Here is a 23,751-nt window from a genome sequence, read left to right on the forward strand (position 1 = left end):
TAAAAATAAAAAGATACTTGTTCCTGACTTTGTGGAGGCAGGAGCCAGGCTGTTCTAAAGCTTAGAAACTAACATCACCTTCATGAGGAAGATTGTCTATAAAAATATAACTCTCTTACTTTTTAAGCACATATCTCTTACTCATATTTAAAAATAAAAAGCATTATCCCCTAAAACATTAAAACAAGGTATAAAATTATATTAGCACATATATGTAAGATTTGTACTTGGATCACTAATTTACCCATGTATTATGAAGTTTCTATATTTAAACACTGACTGGCTCCCTGCCCCTGGACCCACCCCTCACCCCCCAGGAGTGTGAAGACCACTGGTCTAGTCTAGAATAGTTGACAAAACAATATTTTGTAGCCTGGTCCCAGCTAATATAACCACTTCTTTCTTAAAGTAAGCAAGAATTTTTCTTTTCAACAACTTTCTCCCAACCTTAAACTTTTTGAAAGAGTAATAAACAAAAGGCTGTTATTTTTAACTAAATTTTTTCTTCTAAAAAACAAAAAAAAAGGGGGGGAAAGAGAGATTTGCAAACAACCTTCTTCTTATCTCTCTTTTCTTATTATCTGTTGCTGTTGAAAAGAGAATCAAGGTATAGATTTTTTCAAGATAGCCAGATGAAGCATCAGGCACATATAGGACATGTCCCCCCTCTTCAGTCTAAATTTAAAAAAAAAACAAAACACAACCATCAGTAATCCAAACAGGATTACTACCTCATGCTACACCAGCACTGGTCACAAGCAACAATAGAAATTGTCCTGCTGCAAAACTGCACACTGCCTCTCACATATTAATTACCGAGCCTTTTTAATCCTTGGATCCCCCAATTTTCAACCAATATGTTATATGCTGATACATGTTTAAGAGAACATATTTATAAGCATCATTTTTTTTCAATTCACCCAGTTTTTTTGAGTCAAACTGTAGATGAAAATATTCTCAATTTGTGTGAAACTGATCAAAGAAAATGCTTTGAATTTATGTGAAAAAGTTTCCCATTAAGATGGTAGCTATTTTTTTCAAGCATGATTCCTTTTAATTGCGGAAAAGAGCCCAAAGGCTTTGTCAAGGGGCACATGTTTCCTATAAATCAAAACATAAATAAATGTGAGGTTATTTCACTAGGCATACATATGGTTTTTGCTAAGTAAACTCTATTTATAAAACATTGTTAGCCTCCACCGGAACTGCTGTCAACATTTATAGGAGAGGAATTTTTCTACTGCTCTGAAACTTGCCAGCATTTGAAAACAAGCCTAGAAACATTAGTTTTTTAAGACAGATTTGACTTTAACTTAATGTGAAATGGGCCACTGTGTGTTTTCTAGTTTTTAAATGCTTGGAAGAAATCTTCAACTGAATATTTGAACATGTTTTCCTTGCTGGAAGTTCCATTATTTTAACCATGACATTGTTGTACTCTTTCTGGAAGTTCTTTTCCAGTTATAGGCAAGGGTCGGGGATTATTTTTCTTATCACTGCCAATAGAACAAAAATATTCTGAGAAAGGAAAGTCTTTGACATCCATTAAAGCTGAGTATTCATAATTGCGTCACCATCTTCTCTCAAATGCTCATTTGCATGATCTCCTCCCTTTCGATACTCACCCTACACTATAAACGCATTTATCAGTTCTACTCAGAGGGCAGTTCTCAAAATGAAGTTTTCTGTGAAAAGAATTAGCTATAAGCAAGCTTGAAGCAATAATCTTTGACAACCAACAGCAAACCCTAGAAGGAAACAATAACTATGTAATAATTCACCTTCTCTATTTTCCATTCAACTTTTCTTTCTTGGGTTATGTGCCTTCCAACACAGAATTTGTTCCAATGCTTCTGCAATCAATCCCTACTCTAAGGGAACCTGAGCCAATAGTTACAGTGCAGTCAAGAGTGCTTCCAGAAAGAGATCTCTTGCTCTCTCCTGTTTTTTATTATTTCCTTCCAAGGTGCATCTTCCCCGGTTGTCGGATTTGTCACCTCTTGTTAGAGAACACATTTGTTTTTATTTTTGAATGGCAAAGGGAAAATGTTAAAAATTTCCATAAAAATATTCGAAAGGGTTTTTAAAAGTCCTAAAATCATAAATTTCCAAGGTAATACAGCATTTAAATCCATCTAATGATTACCTAATGCATAACTACCTGTATATGATTAAACTGTTTTTGGAAACAATGTAAATGTTTTCACTGCTATACATTGTTCCAATTTTGATGTAGAATTCCAAAATACCCATTTATATAAAAAAATTCTATTTCTTTGCAACATACTTAAAGAGAAAGGTTGTTTATAAAATGCAGGCATGGCCCCAATAAATTTAAAAGTAGACACAGATCCAAAAGAAAAATACAGTATTTTATATACTGTTTATTTTTGTAATTTTTGTGGATTAAGAGTTAGTTACCCTAATGGTAGACACCAATGAATTTGACATTATAAGAAAGGCAGAATTCTCCAGAACTTATGGTCCTAATCAATCACCAGAGATCAGTGACATCATTAGAGCCTTTGATCACAGCTCCTCTTTAAAGCTCAGAAGGGACTGGACTGATCCTTGCTGGCACTGAGAATAGAGAAACACCTAGGAATACAATTCACCATGAAACATGAGAGGTCATCAGCAACTCTTTCTCTCCTTGGAGAGCAACAGAGAGCGCATTCCAGAGCAGCCCAACACCAAACAATAGAGCCACCTCGTTAAATCCAAACCCAATTCCGTTCTTACTAGGATTCCCAGAGCACTTTAAGAGAGGAGTAGACAATATGCTACTTTTCTTCCCGTTTGGTCTTCCTTACCCACTCCCCACCCCCATACCTACCAGGGCAAGCCCCAGATCCTTTCACCATGGGCGGGAAGAGAGAATCTGGGGGTATTTTTTTCTCCTTCTCCCCAATACAAAGCATTTATACAGTTCAGAACTTCCCCTTCTCCTTTTGATTCACTAAATGAGTCTTTACTACACATGCTAGTTACTCCACATGGCCAAAAAATATAGGTCCTTGAATATAACGTTGGCTTCCATAATTTTAAAATACTTAAGACTGCAATTACTCAGAATGTTCTGATCTGAAATGGCCACTTTGGGAATGAAAAGTTTTAATTGACCTTCACTACTTTAGTTCCATTGGTGTTTGGGTTTTTCCCCTCCTTATTTGTAATGCGAATCTAAATGAGCTTTGTGAACACTGGTGAAACGTAGTTTATTATCTTCCTCATCAGGTGATCAATGATTTCATTAATAAGATAGATAACAAAACTGTCATATCATCGACACTGTTATGAAAGATGATCCTAGCTTCCCGCTCCATTTTCCAAGGTCCAGGGTTCTCTGTGGCAGCTCTGAGTCTATTCAATATTTTCCACAGACAGAGAAAAGTGAAAATCCATTTTGAAACCAATTTCAATTAGGATCCAGAAGCTGTTATCACAGGTGTCTCAGAATGGGCCGGTAAGTGGAAATGTCGCCTATCCATTCTGAAATGAAACCTTATCAGAGGCTACAAAGATGGCTGGGGACAGCCTATCTGTAAATTACTTTTCGTCCTGTGTTAACTCAACCTTAGTCCTGTCATATGGAATTCTTCCCATCCACTAGTAATAATCTAATGACTAACTAGATACAGCACCCAAACAGCATTCAGCTGGACAGGGCTGTCCCCTTAAACATGGGTACCAACGCAAACACACTCAGGCCAGCCGGTGAGCAAAGGGATACGCACGCTTTAAATGACAGAACTAAAAGTTTATTATGGGAAATAAAAGAAGCCCGGCTCCACCCATTGCATTCCTGGTGATTTTTCAATTGCAAACTCCAAGGCCCAGTTATTTCATTAATGCAGCACCCAAGTCGTGAGGCTTTTCTCTCACATCTTTCAGTCCCCTTTTAGCAAATTATCCCATGACGGCGGATTTATTCAGTCAAAGACCTCGGACTTTGAGAGGCAACAAAAGAATCAAGAGACTTTCTGGTCCACCTGCCTGGCGAATGATGAGGCAGGGAAAGTCTCCCCCAGAGAAACCAATCAAACCATTGTGTGGCACAGTCAGACCTTTTCAACTGTCAAGCCAGAGAGCAGGGGAAGAGATGAAAGAACGCGGAATGAAGCTACCATTTACAGAACCATGTGGGAATGGTCTCCTAAGATTTAATAATTGGGATGGAACTCAACTTTCTAGCACTAAAGGGGGAAAAAAAAATAGAAGAGAGAAGAGTCAAAGAAAGCGGGGGCGGGGGAGGGGGGAGGCAAGAAAGATAAAAACAGCACCCTAAGTCAGACTAGGAATAACTTTTATATATAAATGTCCCCTACCTGAAATGAAGTCCTATCTATAAAAGTAAAGGGGAAAAGAATGTTACAAAAAAAAAGAAAAAAAAGGGGGAAGGAAGATTTAAAACCTTTGATATCTTTCCTCTAGGTTAAGATGCATTAAATGTTCTGATTCCTACCTCTTGTGCAATTAATTCATAGTAGCAAAACAACAACAAAAAAAGCCCTCATTAATATGGCTGTCTTGTCGTTTTAAGTATAAAGTGGCATTTTAAATTGGCCTAAAAAGAAACAATACATTGATTGGACACAAAAAAGATTCAGACCGGCAGACACTACTAAGTCATATATTTCAGAGCAGTGTTCAAGTATATTTTAGTTGTAATGAATGCAACAGGAACTATTTAAATAGAAAGAGGGGGGAAAAGTAAGTTCTGGTAAGAAGACCTAAAAAATCATGAATTTTTTAAAAACTCATAGTCAAATACTGTCAGATACTAACTGTAGTTCTAATGCTTTCTAATATTACTGGTGACTCATACTTCATGTATTACCATACCGAGTTTAAAAAATAAGTATTTGTTGAAATTTTAGAGGTGCTGGAAACTACTCTGTTTGATTGTGGTGGTGGTTACATGCCTTCTTGGATTTGTCAAAACTCATAGATCTCTACACCAAAAAGAATAAATTATGTTGTTCGTAATTCTTTTAAAATAAATAAAAATTACAACTGATCTACTGGGAAAGATTTCCATGTAAACAAGATGAGAAGGTTTTTACTTTCACCCTCACCTCGCCTTCTTCTCCTCTGCCTGGGACCCTCACGCTTCCCAGTGCTCCCCGCACATACTCTAGCCTCCCAGGGTGTGAGCTGCCTGGAAAAGCAGGCTCTCTCTCTCCCGGAACTTGGGGCTCAAAGTGGTGCAAGGATGGAAGGCCATGCCCTGCCTCCCCGGAGGGAGACCGTCCTCCCACATGCACCATTTTGCCCCCGGGGCTTCCACTCTTCAGTTGCTATTTCTGACTCTGACCAGTTTGTTTCTGGAAATATGAATTACCCACATCACATGATCACGAGTAATCAAGGGCAGCCCAGAAACTTTCCACAAACAGAACACATCATACTGTGGCTTCTTTTTACTCCAAAGTTTGGGAAGCAGCCCTGGCTGGTTTGGCTCGGTGAAGAGAGTATCAGTCCTCAGACTGAAGGGTCATGGGTTCGATTCTGGTCAAGGGCACGCACCTCATAAATCAGTTGCAGGCGCAATCCCCTGCAACTAACCAATGGTCCTCCCTCACATAGATGTCTCTCTCTTTCTCTCTGTCTCTCCCCCTCCCTTCCACTCTCTCTAAAAATCAATGGAAAAATATCCTCAGGTGAGGATAAACAAAAAAATAAGAAAATGAAGTTTGGGAATATTTATTTTTTTCCTGATTTATCTGAGCACCCAACAAGTGTTTTTCAGAGTAAAGACACATAGCTATATACAAGAGAAAAAAGGAGCCTTAAGAATGACTGATTTCAACCTGAAACTACAATGACTGGGAAGTACACCCTGAAAGTAACTGAATCGTTAAATCTAAACTCATGCTAATTTCAGGACTAGTGATTTGAAGTACTATTTCCTGATCCCAGGTCCTATTATCAACTTGCCTGTTAAGCTGCATCCTGATGACCACCACATTTTAAGGACTACTAGCCAACCCCACTAATTCTCTCAGATTGCAGCTTAACCACTTACAGCTTATTAACAAATGATATTGTACCAAAAGGAGTGAGATTTAACATATCAGTGAATTAAATCCTACCAAATTATATCCAGTAGACGTTATTACTATCCTATATAATAAAAGGCTAATATGCAAATAGACTGAACAGCGGAACAACCGAATAACCGATCACTATGACATGCGCTGACCACCAGGGGGTGCGCGCAGAACATGGCGGGCGTTGGCCGTGGCGGGATGGGTGGAGCAGGTGAGTGAGGGCACCAGACCAAGGCAGGGCGCCGGTCGCTGTCATCAGAGTGAGCCTCTGGTAGTTACTGAAAATTCTTTGCTCCCGTGCGTCACGATCCCACCCAGCGCTTGCACCTACCGCCAGCGCTGGCCCAGCTCGCACCCACTGCCGGTGCCTGACACTGGCCGAGATTGCTCGGCACCATCAGTGGGTGCAAGCAGTGGCTGCCGGCCCCGGTTGCCCCTCAGAGCTTCTCCTCTTCCCCCTGCTCCTGAGGGGCAATTGGGGCCGGCAGCCACCTCTCGAATCCACTGCTGGTGACAGCCCCGCTTGCACCCGCTGCTGGCACCTGGCTCCGGTCCCGATTGCTTGGGGCCGTCAGTGGGTGCGAGTGGCAGCTGTCGGCCCAATCACCCTTGAGGGCTTCTCCACCACTCCCCTCTGCTCCTGAGGGGCGATCAGGGCAGCAGCTGCTGTTTGCAACCACTGACAGGGCCGGCCCCCTCCCACCCGCTGCTGGCACTGGCCCCAATCACTCCGTGCCGTCAGCGGGTGTGAGCCAGGCCGGCACCATCAGCAAGTGGGAGCCGCGGCAGCGGGAGCAGGACTGCCAGCAGATAGGGGACCAGGGGCTGGGCGGGGGTGCAGAGGATGGGCCAAGACTAGCCCCTGTGCCCACCGCAGCCTCGCGGCCCACAGTTCCTTTCAAGGTGCACGAATTTGTGCACTGGGCCTCTAGTTACTAATAATAGCTAACAGGTTTGGGTACTCACTCTACCAGCCTCAGAGATGTTAAGTAATTAGCCCAAGACCACACAGCAATTAAGCAGTAGAGCTAAAATTCAAACCTTGGCATGAACATTTAACACTTCTGCTGTGCTCCACATGGCCCCCTGCCTACACTGAGCCGAGTCAAGTTCTGGCAGGCTTATTGAGTGTCTGCTGAGAACCTCCCAGCACAAAATACTGAATGGGAGGTGGGGATTGGCATGAGGAAAAAACAAACCAAGTGCTTCTCTCCAAAAATTCTACCTAAAGTGTAAAAATTAATTATTATGGGGGAGAGAGAGATGAATAAATGAAGCACAGGGAATTTTTAGGGCAGTGACACTATTCTGTATGATAGTGTAATGGTAGCTACATGACATTATATATTTGTCAAACCCATAGAATGTACAACACAAGGAGTTAACCCTAATAAAAACTATGGACTTAAGTTGATAATAGTGTATCAATATTCGTTCATCAATTTTAAAAATGTACCACACTAATGCAAAACATTCATAATAGAGAAAATGATGTGTGGATGAGGAGAAAGGTATATAGGAACCCTATACTGTCTGCTCGTTTTTTCTATAAACCTAAAACTTCTCTAAAATATAATCTAGTAATTAGAATTAAAAATAAAATAAAATAAAAAAGATCAAGTGTTATTAGGTAAGTCCCAAAAGGACCCAAAACTATATGGAGAAAAAGAGATTGAGGACATAGTTACCTTTTGAGAATAATTTAAACATGCACTGATGTTAGGAAAAACACTTGTTCTATGCAGGAACAATATGAAAAAAGGCAAAGAGACCCACAAGTTAGCAAAAAATAGGTTATGGATGGGACGTTCTAGTGGCAGCATATCAAACTGCAAAGGCAGACCGGGGTCAGATTTCTGAAGTAGCTGGGAGTCACTGAAGGTTCTAGAGAAGGGGTGTGGCATAAGCAGAATAGTAAAAGGATGCATACGGCAGGGGCAAATGCGATGAAAGAGAATAGGAGAGAACAAATGCAAGGTGACTGGAGAGCACCACTGGGCTGCAAGAATTCTTAGAACATGCAATACCTGACCATTTAGTCAGGGGCACTGACCTCTTTTCCCTTAGACTGTCAAATTAAAAAATGACAATAGCCAACACAACAACAGCCATCCGGTGAATCAAAATCCACTGTCAGATCAACAAAGAATATATTTCTGGTGTGCCAGGGAATTTTAATAATTAGTGGATGTGTGCCATGAGATGAAAAAGGTTGAAAATTGCTGGGATAGAAAGGTTGCTTTACCATAATTGTCTAGGAATGAAGTAGTAAGGTTTTAAATAGCACAGTGCAGTAGCTGTCCTTAAGGGACACATGGGTGAGTAATTACAGAGGAAAATCTACCAGGACCTCAAAACTGGTTCGTACATGGGAAGCATGAGAGGAAGGGGTCAAAGGTGACTGTGCGGTTTCAAGGCTGGGTGACCACAGAAAAGGCGATATACTCAGCCTAAATAAGAATACAGACGTTGCCGGGGTTCAGGGACATGGGAGTTTGGAGCTCAAGAGAGCAAGGGTTTTTAGGAGAAGCAGATTATTCATTATTAGTTCATTGGTTTAAAATGCTAAGTCTCTTTTTAAAAGAATAAAATCTGACTTTAATCCAGCACAACCACTCTGTGAAGGGGTATCGCTGACCTGAAAGGAAACCGTTTACCCCAGAAAAATAATCAAGAAAAGGGACATGCATGTGCTGTTTCTAATGCAAAGACATATAATCAACATTAGTTTTCACGGTTAAAAAAATCAAAATAAATTCTCGGAAAATTATCTTCCCTATTTTCTGACTTAAAAAGGCATTCAGAAGGTAGAGAAATTTTGTTTGATACATCTCCTAAGACGTGCAGATCTGATCACATTTGGAATTTGTGAAACAACTTGAACTATTTTTCAGAGTCCAGCAAATTCAAAACTAATTTTGCCAAACATTTTTCCTTAATTTGAAAACCAATGTGTACTTTCAAAAAAAATCACATAATCCTTTTTGTTTGAATTTATAACATTTAACTTATCCACATGATTTCTCCTAATAACAATGGCTGACCTTTGCTAAGATCTTACCATGTGAGGTGCTGTTAGAATGGTACAGGCATTGATTGCCTCACATAATCTTCCTGGAACTTATGAAGTGGGTCGAACTATTTACCTTGGTAAGTAGATGAAGAAACTGAGACTGTGGGAAGTTAATTTCCCCAAGCTCACAGAGCTAATCCTTGGTGTTGCCAGAACTCGATCCAAAGCTTTCAGACATCAAAGCCTGTGGGTGCTCCTAACCAGGACCCTACAAAGTGAAACCTATTTTATCTGACAGTCCTTTCCATCCAACTGTCACATGCCAGGAAATGGGATGTGGCAAGAAAAAAACGGGTTGAACTAAAGGGACAAGAAACCAAAAACTCACAACCTACTGTCTATATGGTATGAACTGCAACAGAACTAAGCCTTCTTACTCCCAGCCTGGAGGCCAACAGAAATCACCATCACAATTAACAACTATGTATTGGGCATAAAAGCAAATCATAAGTTCAAGCGGAGACATAAAGTATTATCTTCTTATTGTTTACAGACCATTCATACCACTTCCTCTTACAAACCTCAAAAAAGCCCGTGGCCAGGTGGTTCAATTGATCGGAGCGTCATCCAGTACACCAAAAGCTTTCGGGTTCAATCCCAATCAGGGCACATTCCTAAATTGGGGATTGAATCCCTGTTCTGAATGCATGTGGGAGGCAGCCAATCGATGTTTCTCTTTCACACTAACGTTTCTCTCTCGCATCAATGTTTCTCTCTCTCTCTCTCTCTCTCTCTCTCTCTTTCTCCTTCTCTTTCTCTCTCTCAAAATCAATAAAAATGTATCCTCAGGTGAGGGTTAGAAAAAAAACACCTCAAAAGAAAAATTTTTAAGCAGAGAAAAATCAAGCCCTTCTTTTTGAAAGAATCAAAGTGAACAGGGAAGTTCCTCTCTGTTATTAATCTATCAACTTTGGTTTCATGTTGCATCACCATTAGTATAATCATTTCAGCTATCACTTTAAGTTGATAGTTCCCAATAACTATCAGATCTGATAAAAGATCTCCAAGACCATGGCCTACATGCGTTTATTATTATTTTCCTTCTTTCTTTTTTAAAGAAATCATAAATAACAAATATGAGGCAGAGCGGAGAGAGTGAGGAGGCTGCGTCTGGCTCCAGCTCTCACAGCCATTGCAGTACATTGAGCTCCATAGAGACAAGTGCGAGCCGGGCACTGGTCAACTCTGTGCTCACTGAGAAAAAGTAATTAAACATGGGCAAAGGAGGTCCTAAAAAGCCAAGAGGCAAAAAGTCATCATATGCTTTCTTTGTGCAGACTTGCCGGAAGGAGTACAAGCAGCAGCACCCAGATGCTTCAGTCAACTTCTGAGTCTTCTGAGTGCTCAGAGACGTGGAAGACCATGTCTGCTAAGACAGAGGAAAATATGAAGGCAACACAGCAAAGGAGGACAAGGCCTGTTATGAAGGCAATGAAAATGCATATTCCCTAAAGGGGAAACAAAAAGAAGTTCAAGGATCCCAATGTAATCAAGGCCTCCTTCGGCCTTTTTCTTGTTTTGTTCCGAGTATCACCCAAAAATCAAAGGAGAGCATCCCGGCTGGTCCATTGGTGATGCTGCAAAGAAGCTGGGAGAGATGTGGAATCCCACTGCTGCAGGTAACAAGCAGCCCAGTGGAAAGAAGGAGGCTAAGCTGAAGGAGAAATATGGAAAGGAGACTGCTGCATATCGAGTTAAAGGAGAGCCTGATGCAGCAAAAGAAGAGCCATCAAGGCTGAAAAAAAGCAAGAAAAAGAAGGACGAGGAGAAGATGAAGATGACAAAGATGATGACCATGACTAAGTTGGGTCTGGTGCAGTTTTTTTCTTGTCTATAAAGCATTTAACCCCCTGCTCTCATTCACTCCTTTTAAAGAAAAAAACTGACATGTAAGGTTGTGTAAGATTTGTTTCTAAACTGTACAGTATCTTTTCTTGTATAGTTAACACACTACAAAATGTGTCTTTAGATAGCCCTGTCCTGGTGGTATTTTCAATAAGCACTAACCTTGCCTGGTATAGTATGGGGGTTATAAATTGGCATGGAAATTTAAACCAGATTCTGTACTGTTGCCCAGAACAAATTAGTTATATATGGGGATGGTAGTTTTTTCAAGTTGTCTCTGATGCACCTTATACAAAATAATTGTTGTTCTGTTAACTGAATACCACTCTGTAGTTGAAAAAAAATTACAGCTGTAATTTTGCTGACATTCTGAATGCTACTGATTAAGTACAATTTTAAATAAAAAATATCAGCTTACTCCTTCAAAATATATCCATAGGCTAAAAATGAGACAAAACACTTCAAACTGAAAAGTCAATATTTATAAGTCATTGGAGAAAATTTTATAGGATAATGAGAATGTTTAAAAGACCCATATTAAAAAACTTTCATAACTTATAAAACACAACATGTAGCTTAGAAATCTATACCAGAAACAAACAGATTATTAAGGCATTTTACTTTTAATATTAGGATATTACCAGATTTTTTAAGTAAACAATAACACTAAATATCTTAGTGCACACTTTATATGTAAAAGACACCAGTTTAGACTCCAAAAATGATCACTTACTCACAATCGTACTTAACAAACATCCAGAAAATCAAATGTCTTCTCTTTTGTCATTTATGCTTAATAAATAACAATAAAGCTTAAAATCTAACTATGGCACATCAATGACACATTTTGGTTTCTGAGTAAGAGTACCTAATGCTTTATATACAAAAATCAAATTTGTCTTTTTTTTTTTCCATAGAAGACTTAGAACATAGTTTTTAATTTGTGTTATTTTAAAGTTTAGTGTTAAGAGGCAAATGCTTACTTAAAATGCTGTTCAAGGTTTTTGAACCATACCTTTTGGTTGTGTGTGTTTAAACAAAACTCTGTATGAATGTTATTCTAGAGCAGATACTTAGTTGAGAAAAGAAAGAAAACAGATCTGTAAGGACATGCATTGGAATGTGCATGTTTGGCTGGAAAGCTCACAATCAGGTACAAACTGCAGCACAATAATGGCTGGGAAGTTAATTAAGTCAACCTAACACAGCACCAATAACAAACATTTTTGTTTGCTGCATTTTAATCATGAAATTGTGGACAGGAGAGAAAATTCATATAATGCATTTGTTTGGTTCTTGGTGCTGACCTCATTTTTAATTGTTCATTTATAAATTCCTGGATTTCAGAGCTTTGTGAAGGAAGCATAAGAACCTCCTGGAAACTAGCAACCAGTACTACTACTACAGGATCCAAACGATTTTACTTTTCTTTTTATGAATAATCTTATTACAGGAATCCAAGCACTTCTGAAATGTCTGGAGGAAAAAAAGAGAAAGAAAGGGAGACAGAGACAAAACACATGGATGGACCAGTGCCCATGGCAATGGCAGCCGCCAGCCAGCCGCACACACAGTGTGTCAACCTTTGAAAGTCCCCACCCATGAGCTCTAAAACCCAAACGGGGCACAAAGCCCACATACTAGCTATGTGGTCACAGCTGAGGGCAGAGGAAAGCGTGCAACTAGATAGAAGCTTACAAAGAAAAGGCCGGGCCTTCCCATCCCATGAGCAAGACGCTTGAGCGGTAAAGAGATTGAACTAGTTAGATGAAACCTGCATAGGACTCTTAAAAAGGTCATTACAATTACTAGCACTGCTTACCTAACACAATCTCCAAAAAAAGAGGTTTATATTCCTTTATTTTACTTTTCCCATCACTAAATTTCTTTGCTGGTTTTCCTTTAACCTTCCAGGAGGGTTTCAATTCATGCTTAAAAAACAAAACTATTTTTCTTTTATTTAGATTGGGTCTTTATATCATCCCAATATAAAAAGCAGTAAATCCTTTAGAAGAAACAGGAACACTGAAAAAATGGCAAGAATTACCAGGATGCCCTAACCGGTTTGGCTCAGTGGATAGAGCGCGGCCTGCGGACTGAAGGGTCCCAGGTTCGATTCCAGTCTAGGACATGTACCTTGGTTGCGGGCACATTCCCAGTAGGGAGTGTGCAGGAGGCAGCTGAATCGATGTTTCTAACTCTTTATCCCTCTCCCTTCCTCTCTGTAAAAAATCAATAAAATATATAAAAAAAAAAAAGAATTACCAGGATTTCTAGGACAGCTATCATTTATGTAAGTGCCCTGCAAACATGACTATCGAGTGTTTGCCCCCAACAGGGATAGGTTATACACCCCTTTAGGAGGGCATGTGTGCTTCAAGGGTACAGGCTGGTCAAGGGGGAAGCCAGGGGCATGTGACTCAGAAATCAGTTCTGTGGTTAGTTCAGACTACCGGACTACCTTTGTAAAACATAACTGCTCCTTCTTTGGTTAATGCTCGTGAGTGGCTTCCTGGCTGCCCCGGGACTGCTGGGTTAATTCTGTTCCTCGTCACCCTAAATGGGTTCATAATGGCAACCCCTGGTCAGAGTGGCTGAAGACCAAACACATCCTGAGCACGTGGCAGAAGCCACAGCACCTTCAGGAGAGCAGACCACTGCTGTTCCTCTGCTGAAATTCACAGGAAGGACAGTGGTTCATAGGGGCTGCCCATACCACGTCTCCTACCCACTCACACTCCTTCCTTCTCACCTGTCCTCTCACACACATCCACACACCCTCATGCTCATTCACACTCGATGCACAATCACACTCACTCACATAAGCTATAAAGATAACCAAGCCGATGTTTCCCATAAAGCATAATACACAGAAAGGGCTCATTCCTACCAAAATACTATTAAATTTACCAAATAAGCAACACTGCATGGACTGATTCTACTTCTGAAATAATAAATTTGTCTAACTTTTAAAAATTCCAGGGGGGGCGGGGGAACAAAAGTCACGTGATTTTTTTTTTATGACTACATTGGAAGAATAATGCAAATACCGGGCTCAATTAAAATAAGCTCCAGTTCTGATTTGAAACACCAAAAATAAAGGGAGAAGTACAGGTATATTTTCATGTGTATGTAAAGTAAATTCATTATTTTAATAAAGACATTAATATATCCCCCTAAGGATCAATTCAAAACAGGACTCACTAGCCAGCAGGTTTAACACCAGCTAACCAGCCCCTCTCCTCACCCAGTCAAGCCAGCAATGCACACAGATGACATCTGCGAAGGAGGACACCCGAGTAGCACTTACTCACCATGGATGAGGATGGGCACAGAGAGCAGGGGTAAGCTCCTCCGTGTGCCAGCTCAGGCAGTGCCACAGTCAGGGCAGGAAGGTGCGGTGTTTTTACTAGATCTCCACCCTTGGAGTCTATGATTCTGACTCTCCAATTGTATGTCAAAATATTGTAAATCAACCTAGTAAAATCTTTCTAGGAATAAATAAAACATAAGCCCCCTGAGAGGGAGGTAGCAGGTTAGCTCATGCAAATCAGTGTGCCCACCTATGCAGTGCCCAGGAAAGGGAGAGCAGGCCAACCAGGGCATGTGGAAAAGCAGCGTGCAATTCAGGGAGGCCAGGGTAGCTATTAACTCTCCAAACTGCAAAGGTAGTAATGGCCTCCAAGGTGGAAAAGCAGGGAAAGAAAGCAAAGGTTACTATTGACCTATACAGTCTGTTTTTTCCAGAAGGGGCTCTGGAATTCATTTTCAATGCTCCGTGCTTGACTTGAAATGCCTTCGAACACTTAGCTTAAAATATTAATATAGCATGTAGAAACAGGGAACTCTATTGCTATCTCTGAACACAAATTAGGTAAATTGATTTTTATAAGCCAACAGCAAAACCTGTATCTCAGATATTAAGATTACCTTGAGGCTCAACCATTAACTTCTAAACTCCTTTAAAGCAGACTACTTAAGAGTTGAGGGTAAGGGAATCCCGTCACTAATTTTGACGAGGCAACTTGTATGTCTTTTGTAATAACTAATAACTTTTTTGACTAGTGTAGACTTTTCCATGTGACATGAAAAGGATCCTGAACTCTTGCCAAGACCAATTAAGATGATTTCCAAAATGCCCAAACAGGAACTTTCTATGATAAACAACCCATCACATATATGTCTCAAATTAGAAAGAAAACATGCTGTTTTGGTGCCAAAATAGAGATTACAAAAGCCTGCCCATCCTGCACCCCCACCCCCCACCCCCCACTCCACACACACACACACACACACACACACACACACACACACTTCAATCCCATCTGCTTTCTTTAGCCCCTTCTAGAATAAACACTGGTCCAGGTGCAGATACTCAATTCACAAGGAATGCAGAGAACATAAAAATGACGGTAGGGTTGGCTGCTGGTAATCCCCGAGGCTGCTTACCATTGGAAGTAGTGCTGGAGGCCACGGCTTTCTCGCTGACATCTGTTCGAGTGGAGCATTTTACTACAGAATTCTCAACTTTTTTCTTCTCAGTGGTCAGGGAGCTGTGGGACTGGGCCTCCATGATGCCTTCTCATTACTTCAGCTCTCTGGTACCAGGAACACCTGAGTGACACAATAGCGTCATCAACCTCAAATAAGAGGGGGGAAACAACTCGCTCAAAAGCCCACTTTGCCTGTCCCCTGAGGAGGTGCCTACTGCTTTAGCAAGTTCAAAATGTGGATGAGCCTTCCCTACATGTTTTCTTGCAAAAAATTCATCAAAGTTTTATTAACAAGCCAGTCGTATTGTCTGCACATCCAAAAGGAGAACAGAGGGCAATGTCCATAATATGGGACTTTTCCCAAATTCCTACTGGGCATTTGTTATTAAATGATCTAAATATCTCAATTTACAGCTGTGTTTATAGTGTGAAATCCAAGTGTCACATTACTCTTTTAAGCCACATCTACAAATGTCTCTTCAGGTGGCCAACTTTATAGGAAGGGGCATTAGGACAACTTTCCAAGCAGGGGAAGGCTTTTAATTAATTAGATGTGTTTAAAGAGAGTGCAGCAATTTCTCAAATCCAAGCCCTACTCAAAAGTTCTGAATCAGAGGATAATTCGGGTCAAGAAGCCAGAGATTTTTGCTTCCTCTCACTGAGATATTTAAATTGCAATATGCTTCTTGATCCTAATTTGTTAGGTAAACCATATTCTTTAAGCTTTCTTAAAACGTAAGACCATTTCAATTCATTTTAGTTATATTTTTTTAAACAAGCAAAGGTAATAGAACAATATCGCTCTCGATCCCACAGAAAGTCAAAAGACTGCCAACAGAAAAGACTGGAACCACTTAAGAAATATTAAAACTCAGCTAAAGGCAAGTTCAGTTAGTGGGCCTTTCACTGGCTTCATTCATGTGATAAATCGCCCTAACTCATCATTCATCAACTTTCACTCAATTTGGTGTCATGTTCTTTTCTTTTGCGGCCATGAAATACAAGAATACAGGAAAAGATGACAAGTACCCTCTCTAGAATGTTTTCTTCCAGCTATCTAGATTGTAACACTCATGGTGGGCATTTCTTCAGTTGAGTCATTTGCTTCTTTTCTACATTTAGCAAAAATGTTCAGTCAAATTGATTAGTGAAATAAAATAAGCAACTGCCTAACCAATGAAAAGAGTTAAAATAGCAGATGATATATTTAAGTCATCCTTAACTCAGATTTGCAAGGGAACTGCAAATTCTTTATTGTACAAGAAATCGGGAATTCAAGGAACTAGAAAACTTTAAGACCCAGAGCTTCATACAAGCTTTTCCACTAACTTCCATTTCTTTTCCTTCATTACCCAGTGTCATTCTTTGTAAAACACACAAGTTATTCAAGAATAACTTTTCTGGAATAAAAAATAGAAGTACAAAGTTAAATTTACATATCAACTGTAAGATCCACTGCAAATTCAGAAACAGCCCTCAGAAAACCCTATCAAAGTACAACAGTATGAAGGAGCTCAGAACGTCCTTTCACAGCACTGCCACCTTGCACAAGTCCAGGGTGAGGCCTCGTCACTGGCTACCTGAATGGAGTTGTTCAGTGCCTGGTTTCTCATGTCACATGACAGAATCACACAGTGGGACTTAGCCTTGGGGGGAGGAGGTGCAGTCCTCTTTAAGAATATATTAAAAGTTATGGATCCTCGCCCTGACAGGTTTGGCTCAGTGGATAGAGCGTCGGCCTGCGGACTCAAGGGTCCCAGATTCGATTCCGGTCAAGGGCATGTACCTTGGTTGCGGGCACATCCCCAGTAGGGGGTGTGCAGGAGGCAGCTGATCGATGTTTCTCTCTCATCGATGTTTCTAACTCTCTATCCCTCTCCCTTCCTCTCTGTAAAAAATCAATAAATATATATATTTTAAAAAAAGTTATGGATCCTCTCCCTAGAAGAATATTCTTAAACACTAAAGTGTACACTTAATTTCAGAGGGAACACAGACCCTCCAAACTTTTCCATGAATCCAGATAAAGACCCCGGAAAGAGAAATTTTTGATGGCCCCTTCTGGCTCTAACAAATTCTTTAATTTCGTAACACTCCTCCAAAATTGATTTAAACATCATCTTTAAAGTATCCCACAAGAACAATTCAACCCCAACCACAGCAGTTTCTCAGAGTGGTACAAGAGCCACTGGAACCTGCCCTCTGTAATGCTTGTGCAACTTTCAGATTGCCAGGTCCAATCCCTTATATCTGGGAGGGTGGCACCAGGGAACCTGCATTTTAACCAGCACTAGTGATGATCAGGCTCACTAAAGCTTGTAGATAACTAACTGCTCTACAGATTTTTGTTCACTGCTTAGGTACTCAGTGCAATAGGTCCCAATTGAAGTCTTAGCTGACTGCATAAGCTAGTCAATGAACTGCACCCCAACTGAATCCCAACAGCCTACTTGAGTCTAGCCCAACACCCATCACAATGAACTCTTCATCTAGAATTTTTGCTCAAAGTCCATCCCGCTTCCAGACAGTAAGCGCATGAGGACAAGCCTTGGCTATCTTTCCAGCCCCCCAGACCCATAAGAAAGTGTACTGAGGGAATACAGGATCTAGTGAGGACCCCATGAAGCAGATGGTTACTAAGTCCTGAGCTGATGTCTTTTTTTTTTTTTTAATATATTTTATTGATTTTCTACAGAGAGGGATAGAGAGTTAGAAACATCGATGAAAGAGAAACATCCATCAGCTGCCTCCTGCACATCCCCCACTGGGGATGTGCCCACAACCAAGGTACATGCCCTTGACCGGAATCGAACCCGGGACCCTTGAGTCCGCAGGCCGACGCTCTATCCACTGAGCCAAACCGGCCTCGGCGTGAGCTGATGTCTTAAATCTTAAATGCCACTGGTTTAACTATATGTCTTTAATCCAGTGTTTCTTTGAAAACTGGCAATTACACAAAAGCTAAAAATTTTAACAGGAATATTTAATTACTCAAAACACTCCATTCTTAATCATTTTGGATAAACAGGCATTTACTATAATTTTCCCCCTCAAAACACAGTTTTACTGGTTGAATATGAAATGGAGTTTACTAAATTCAAACTGCAAACAGAAACAAGCCAATGGACCAGAAAAACGCATGAAGAGATGGGATTCCTGGTAAGAAATCAGCCTCTTCCTTAGTAGACAGAGCTAATTAACAGCAGTGAGGAGACAAGTCACTTTAGTTCCTTGACAAACTTGGTTTTCGGAGTTGTTGGTTTTTACCCCAAGCAAAGGACTTCATTTTAACAAAGTAATAAACCCTCCAAATACTCATCACTGCACAGAGGGACTCCTGTGAGAAGAGGTAAAGCCCCAGGCACTGACTGAAATCACACTAATTAATGGTCCCAGAGAATACTAATTCCTACCTTCCACCCCTCGTTTGAAATAGATTTTTTTAAAATAGGCCCTTTAGTCACTCAAGAGTCGACCTTCTTCTTCTATTTTGACGACTTATTTTTGGATCTCATTAGTAAGTAACTAATTATTTAAAAGTGTGGCTTGTGTTTGAAACAAGGGCTATAAAAATGGCAACTTGCCAAGGCAGACATCTGCTTCCTGTATATCCCTATAAATTATATCAGTTTATTTTACTGATAAAAATCACAACTTTGTCCCTGTCAGTTACAAAGGAGAAAGTTTTAACATTCTAGACTCTGACACCTCATCAACACTCTGCACCAAGACTTAGTGAGCAGAAAAGAGAACCTGCTTCTAGCTGTAGTGGTGGTTTTTTTCCATAGCATTATTAGCCACGTTGAGAAACTAAGTCCTGAGCTGATACACAAAAGCCTGAGGTATAGAAGTGGCCTGTAAAAATTCCTGATGGAATCCTAAAGCATACATAATTGGGGAAATAGCCCAAAGTACTACTTTTAAAACCTGGAATTTCCTAAACAATAAAGTACAATTTATTTAGAACATAATGATCAAGGAAAACATTTCGGTTCTGCTTCACTTCAAAGATTTTTCTCTGAGGAAAATGCAACAGTTTTTTAGATGTGAATGAAATGAGACCTTTTCCCAACCAGGGTTCCTTTTCTTACAACTCCACACTGTTCTCCTTCAATCCCCTTCACCACTGAAACATTACGTGCAAGATTTGCTGGCATGCCCCTTGATATTTTATGCTGATGAAGAAAAAAAGAAAGCTGTAGCTAATGGTTGAAACCCAGCAGTTCCAGTATTAAAAAAAAAAAAAAAAAAAAAAAGCCTGCAACCAAGGAAAACTGTGCTAATATTGTATGCCTGCTAAAGCCTGGAGCCTCATAGGTAAATGGAGGGGTGAAGATTTTTTCCTGAAAGCAGTCATGGCTTTCCCCCCCACTCAATGCTCCCTGAACCTTTTGTAATTTCCTGAAGGCCTAAACCCTGGGCACAATGAATTCCAGAGCCTATTTTAAATCCTATCCTTCTCCTAGTGGGTCTTTTCTGTCTAAATTGTGAATCTGAACTTGCTTCACCCTCCTGCACAATAAGGCATCTAAAGCCTCTGGTGTTACTGACCAGCAACATTTACCAAATTCGTGAATTCTTGTGGGGACCTTTCCCACAAAAAGCCTAAGGAGGCCCTCTCTTTAGAGTTGCCACCAGGGCTGCAATGAGAAGAAAAGAAGAAGAAAAAATACACCCACACAGAAACTTTTATTTTTGCATACAAGTCCACTGGAATCCCGTCCTTTCTTAGGCTGCGGGGCTGGGTGGTTTTGTCTGAGCGCTGGCTCTCAGCGCGTCCGCGCCGGGCTCCCTGCACGTGCGGTCCCTCCTACGGTTCCAGAGTCTGATCTTCACACCCTGGCACTGCCCCGCCGGGACGGCCGGCCCTCCGGGTCCGTGCTGGGCGCCCCGGCCGCACGGTCCTACGCTCCGCGCCGCCGCGCCCCTGCTCCTGTCCTGGCCGCGGGGCAGCCACGGGCGGCAGCTTAGGCCCCGCGCCCAGCGCGCAGCGCACACACGTCTGGCTCCTCTGAAACTGCTGGGTATCGGGGCTGCGGGGCGCTGCCAGCCGGGCTCCCACCCGCATTCCAGCAGCGGTCTCCGGAAAGTGCAAACCCGAGCAGAACAATCGGAACCCCGCCGGGCCTCTGCAGCCCAAGAAGCGCCCCTTATCACTTCCATCACCCTGGTTATCTGCTCCACGGGAATATTCTAATTAGGGCCCGGCAGCATTTCCAGCAGACAGTTATCCCAGGCCGCCCTGCTTCCACTCGCACAGCTGTTTTGCCAGCAGAATACAGAGGTGCAACTTTCCAGATACTTGGCAATGCTACACCCGGTGTGTTGCACGACAGTAAAACATTGGGACCACTTGGAGTCTTCAGGGAACCAACCGGCGTGAGCTTTGCTCTCTAAACTGGTAACTCACCGTCCACTAACCTGGCTCCCAAATACTGTTTCTTCAGCTGTCCTAATAGATTCCGGTGTAGTGAATGGGTGAGGCACACACACACCTCGGTGCCTCTCCAAAGTCCAACCTTAATCATGAGGCTTTTGGTAGTAAAAATAGAGAATGAAAAGAATCAAAGTTCTGGAAAGTTGAAGAAATCAGCCTTTTCCCCTGGCCTGGCAGGTCTCTGCAGTGAAACCTGGGATCCACATTGAAGCAGGATTCCTTTATCCTGCTTAAGATTTTTAAGAGAAAGCACCAGTACTAAAACCACCATTTAAAATAATGTTTGAACTATATAAAATGACTTTCTAATCTAAGGTGAAATGAGACAGTGATTATAAATGTTAATGCATGCTTTGTGAACAGCAGATTACTTCATTTACGTCCCTAATTCAGTTGGTTTATTTTTAAGTTGCTTAAATTTGGGCAAAATCTCTGTTTGGTTTTTTTTCTTAATGTATTTTAAAGACTTAAAACAAATAAGTTAAAAGCCTGATTAATGGTAACCTGATCAGTTTCCGATAGGTTAAAACAACTACTGCCAATGAGGGATCAGAAAGAGAAGGCATTCCAGTAGGCAGAGCAGAGCTTTTAACAGCACAGTGATTAAGCCTTAAGTAAGAAATTATTCTGTGCAACTTAGGGAACTACTGCTCCAGTGGAATAAGGCCTTTGTTTGGAAGAAATTACATTTACTTACACCTGCCTATATGTTTATAAGCTGAATGTATTGATGCTTTAAAAATCCAGAAGGCACAAGCCTGTGAAAGGATTGAAGGGGGGAAGGAGGGGGGATTCCCTGTATCACTGAGGAATGACATTTCACTCATACTTTATTATTACAGATCTGCTGCTACTTCAGATACTGCTCTTAAGAAATCATTCAGGTAAAATTTCTATTAGATAATTATACCATCCTATATCATTAAAGCTCAGTTCTTAAAGACAATAAATTGTTTAGGGAGAGAAATTTCTAAAAATAAGAAAGCACAAACCTAATGCTGATTGTAACTTTTGATCAATTCTGAAAGTTTGAGTTTCAATGAACAAAATTTAGGGAGTTTAAAATACTTCAGTGGATTTAATACAATCATGCATTAGAGTTAAACTTTTATAGCTGTCTAGTGTGGTTGATGTTTCCTTCTGCTCAAAGAAAATAATTTCTTAACTTAAAATCAATTAGATATGCATAACCCCTGTGACACACCAACAGTTCCTAAGATTTCTAAGGTTCTAAGGCTTCCTCTCCCTTCCCTATCTGCACTGCCTCTCTCTTCTGCAAGAAAAGCTCAACATCCTAAGTTCTTAATGAAATAGTCATGAATGTTTAACTATAGTATTTTTAAGTACAATTATTTTCCTTTATATATGCATTTTTCCCCATAATCAATAAAGCCTAAAGCCTTGGTAGCCTAGAGAGTTTCCCAAATCTGCTGCATTTTGTTTTCAATCTTTCCTACATTTCTGAAGCTTTTAATATCTGATAAAGCAGTATCCAATGATCAATACCCAAATGGAATTACTTGAAGGGGAAATAATTACCTGGCTAAGGATTAAGTAAATTTGGTTTTAGTAAATTAACTACATCAAAACTCTTAAGAAACCCATATATTGAACTTCAACCACTGAAAAGCTTATTTGACATGAAGTAATTGTTATTACAATTAAAATCACAAGTGACATTTTGTATGCCAGTTTTACTTTTCTGCTATATGTAACTGAAAAAGATTACCAGCTACTCTTTCTCTACTGCCAGTAATACTTCATGAGAAACATTTGATGGGAGTATGAGGTCTGTATTTAATAGTTGCTACCATTTCTGAGTTTTGCTAAACTGTAAAACACCAGCTCAATGTACTTTGGTTAGGCTTAGCAGGAAGCACCATGCACAGCAGGTGCCTTTAACGAATGAGCAGTAACTTGGAGCAAGCTGGCATCCCCACTTTCTTAGGGTTTGCTGGAGACAGACAATCCTGGACTCAGACAGAAAATTAGATCTCCGTCATTATCAATCTAAAATCAGCTAAGCTCATGAAAACAGTGATATCACAGTTTAAAGCCACAAATCACAAAAACATCATGAAGGATCAAAGGTCTCATTTCACTGAACTTTACAGGAATTAAAAGTTTTCACACATTTTCAGAAGGGAAAGAAACTAAATTTAAAAATTATTCATATAGAACTTCCATAACTTTTGGTTCCTAGAATCATGTGTGTCTTTACAATCAAGCTTAAGGGGGTAGAGTGCATGTTCTATGATTAATAATTTTACTTTTAAGCCGTCACAAATATTAGACCATTACCTGCTGGGTGTTAAAAACAACTAAAGATATCCCAAAGATATTAAGGTATGATTCTGTTAAGTACTATTCGCATACTTTATCCTCCCAATTTTTAAACTTGTGATTCTTGAACCTCAGTTGCCATTTAAAAAGCAAATTTTTCAAAATTTAAGAATTTTAAATTAAGGCTCATTCAGTGAAAAATTACTTCCGGTCTACTAAGCCTATAAACTTTGCTTATTCAAAGACAGAATTCTTCAGTTATCTTTTTTTTTCACCCCTCCCCCAATCCTGCACAAAATGCCAGTGTAAACTATACCAAACTGCACACCCTCCCAATGAAACACTTTGGCATGCAATTTCATTTGAACAGCCAGAGCTCAAACAGCAGATGTTGTCCTGAAGTGGCGTGGCCTGGTCCACACTTCTGGCCACTCCATTCAGTTTTCCATATATTTTAGTTCATTAAGGCTTCATTCTTAAGCAGCTGGCTGAGGTTTCTTTACACACAGATAACTCTCTTTTTTTTTCTGTTTTTACAAATAACTCTCTTGAAACTAAATTATTCTT

General features: G+C 40.4%; 1 protein-coding gene and 1 pseudogene across 4 annotated transcripts in view; one reads left to right on the top strand and one right to left on the bottom strand.

Annotated features, from left to right (window-relative positions):
* GLI3 (GLI family zinc finger 3) overlaps window positions 1-23,751 on the bottom strand; it is a 274,024-nt gene that overhangs the window by 243,481 nt on the left and 6,792 nt on the right. For all 3 annotated transcript variants that reach the window (XM_079785986.1, XM_079785988.1, XM_079785987.1), the window contains exon 2: window positions 15,421-15,585. In XM_079785986.1, coding sequence (XP_079642112.1) covers window positions 15,421-15,544 — 124 coding nt within the window. In that variant the 5' untranslated portion in view covers window positions 15,545-15,585. The remainder of the gene's footprint in view (window positions 1-15,420; window positions 15,586-23,751) is intronic.
* On the top strand, window positions 10,341-11,029 carry LOC307108204 (high mobility group protein B1-like; annotated as a pseudogene). The gene has a single exon. The product of its transcript is annotated as a high mobility group protein B1-like (transcript).

This window comes from Cnephaeus nilssonii (genome assembly GCF_951640355.1).
Source record: "Cnephaeus nilssonii genome assembly, chromosome: 12".
NCBI lineage: Eukaryota > Metazoa > Chordata > Mammalia > Chiroptera > Vespertilionidae > Cnephaeus > Cnephaeus nilssonii.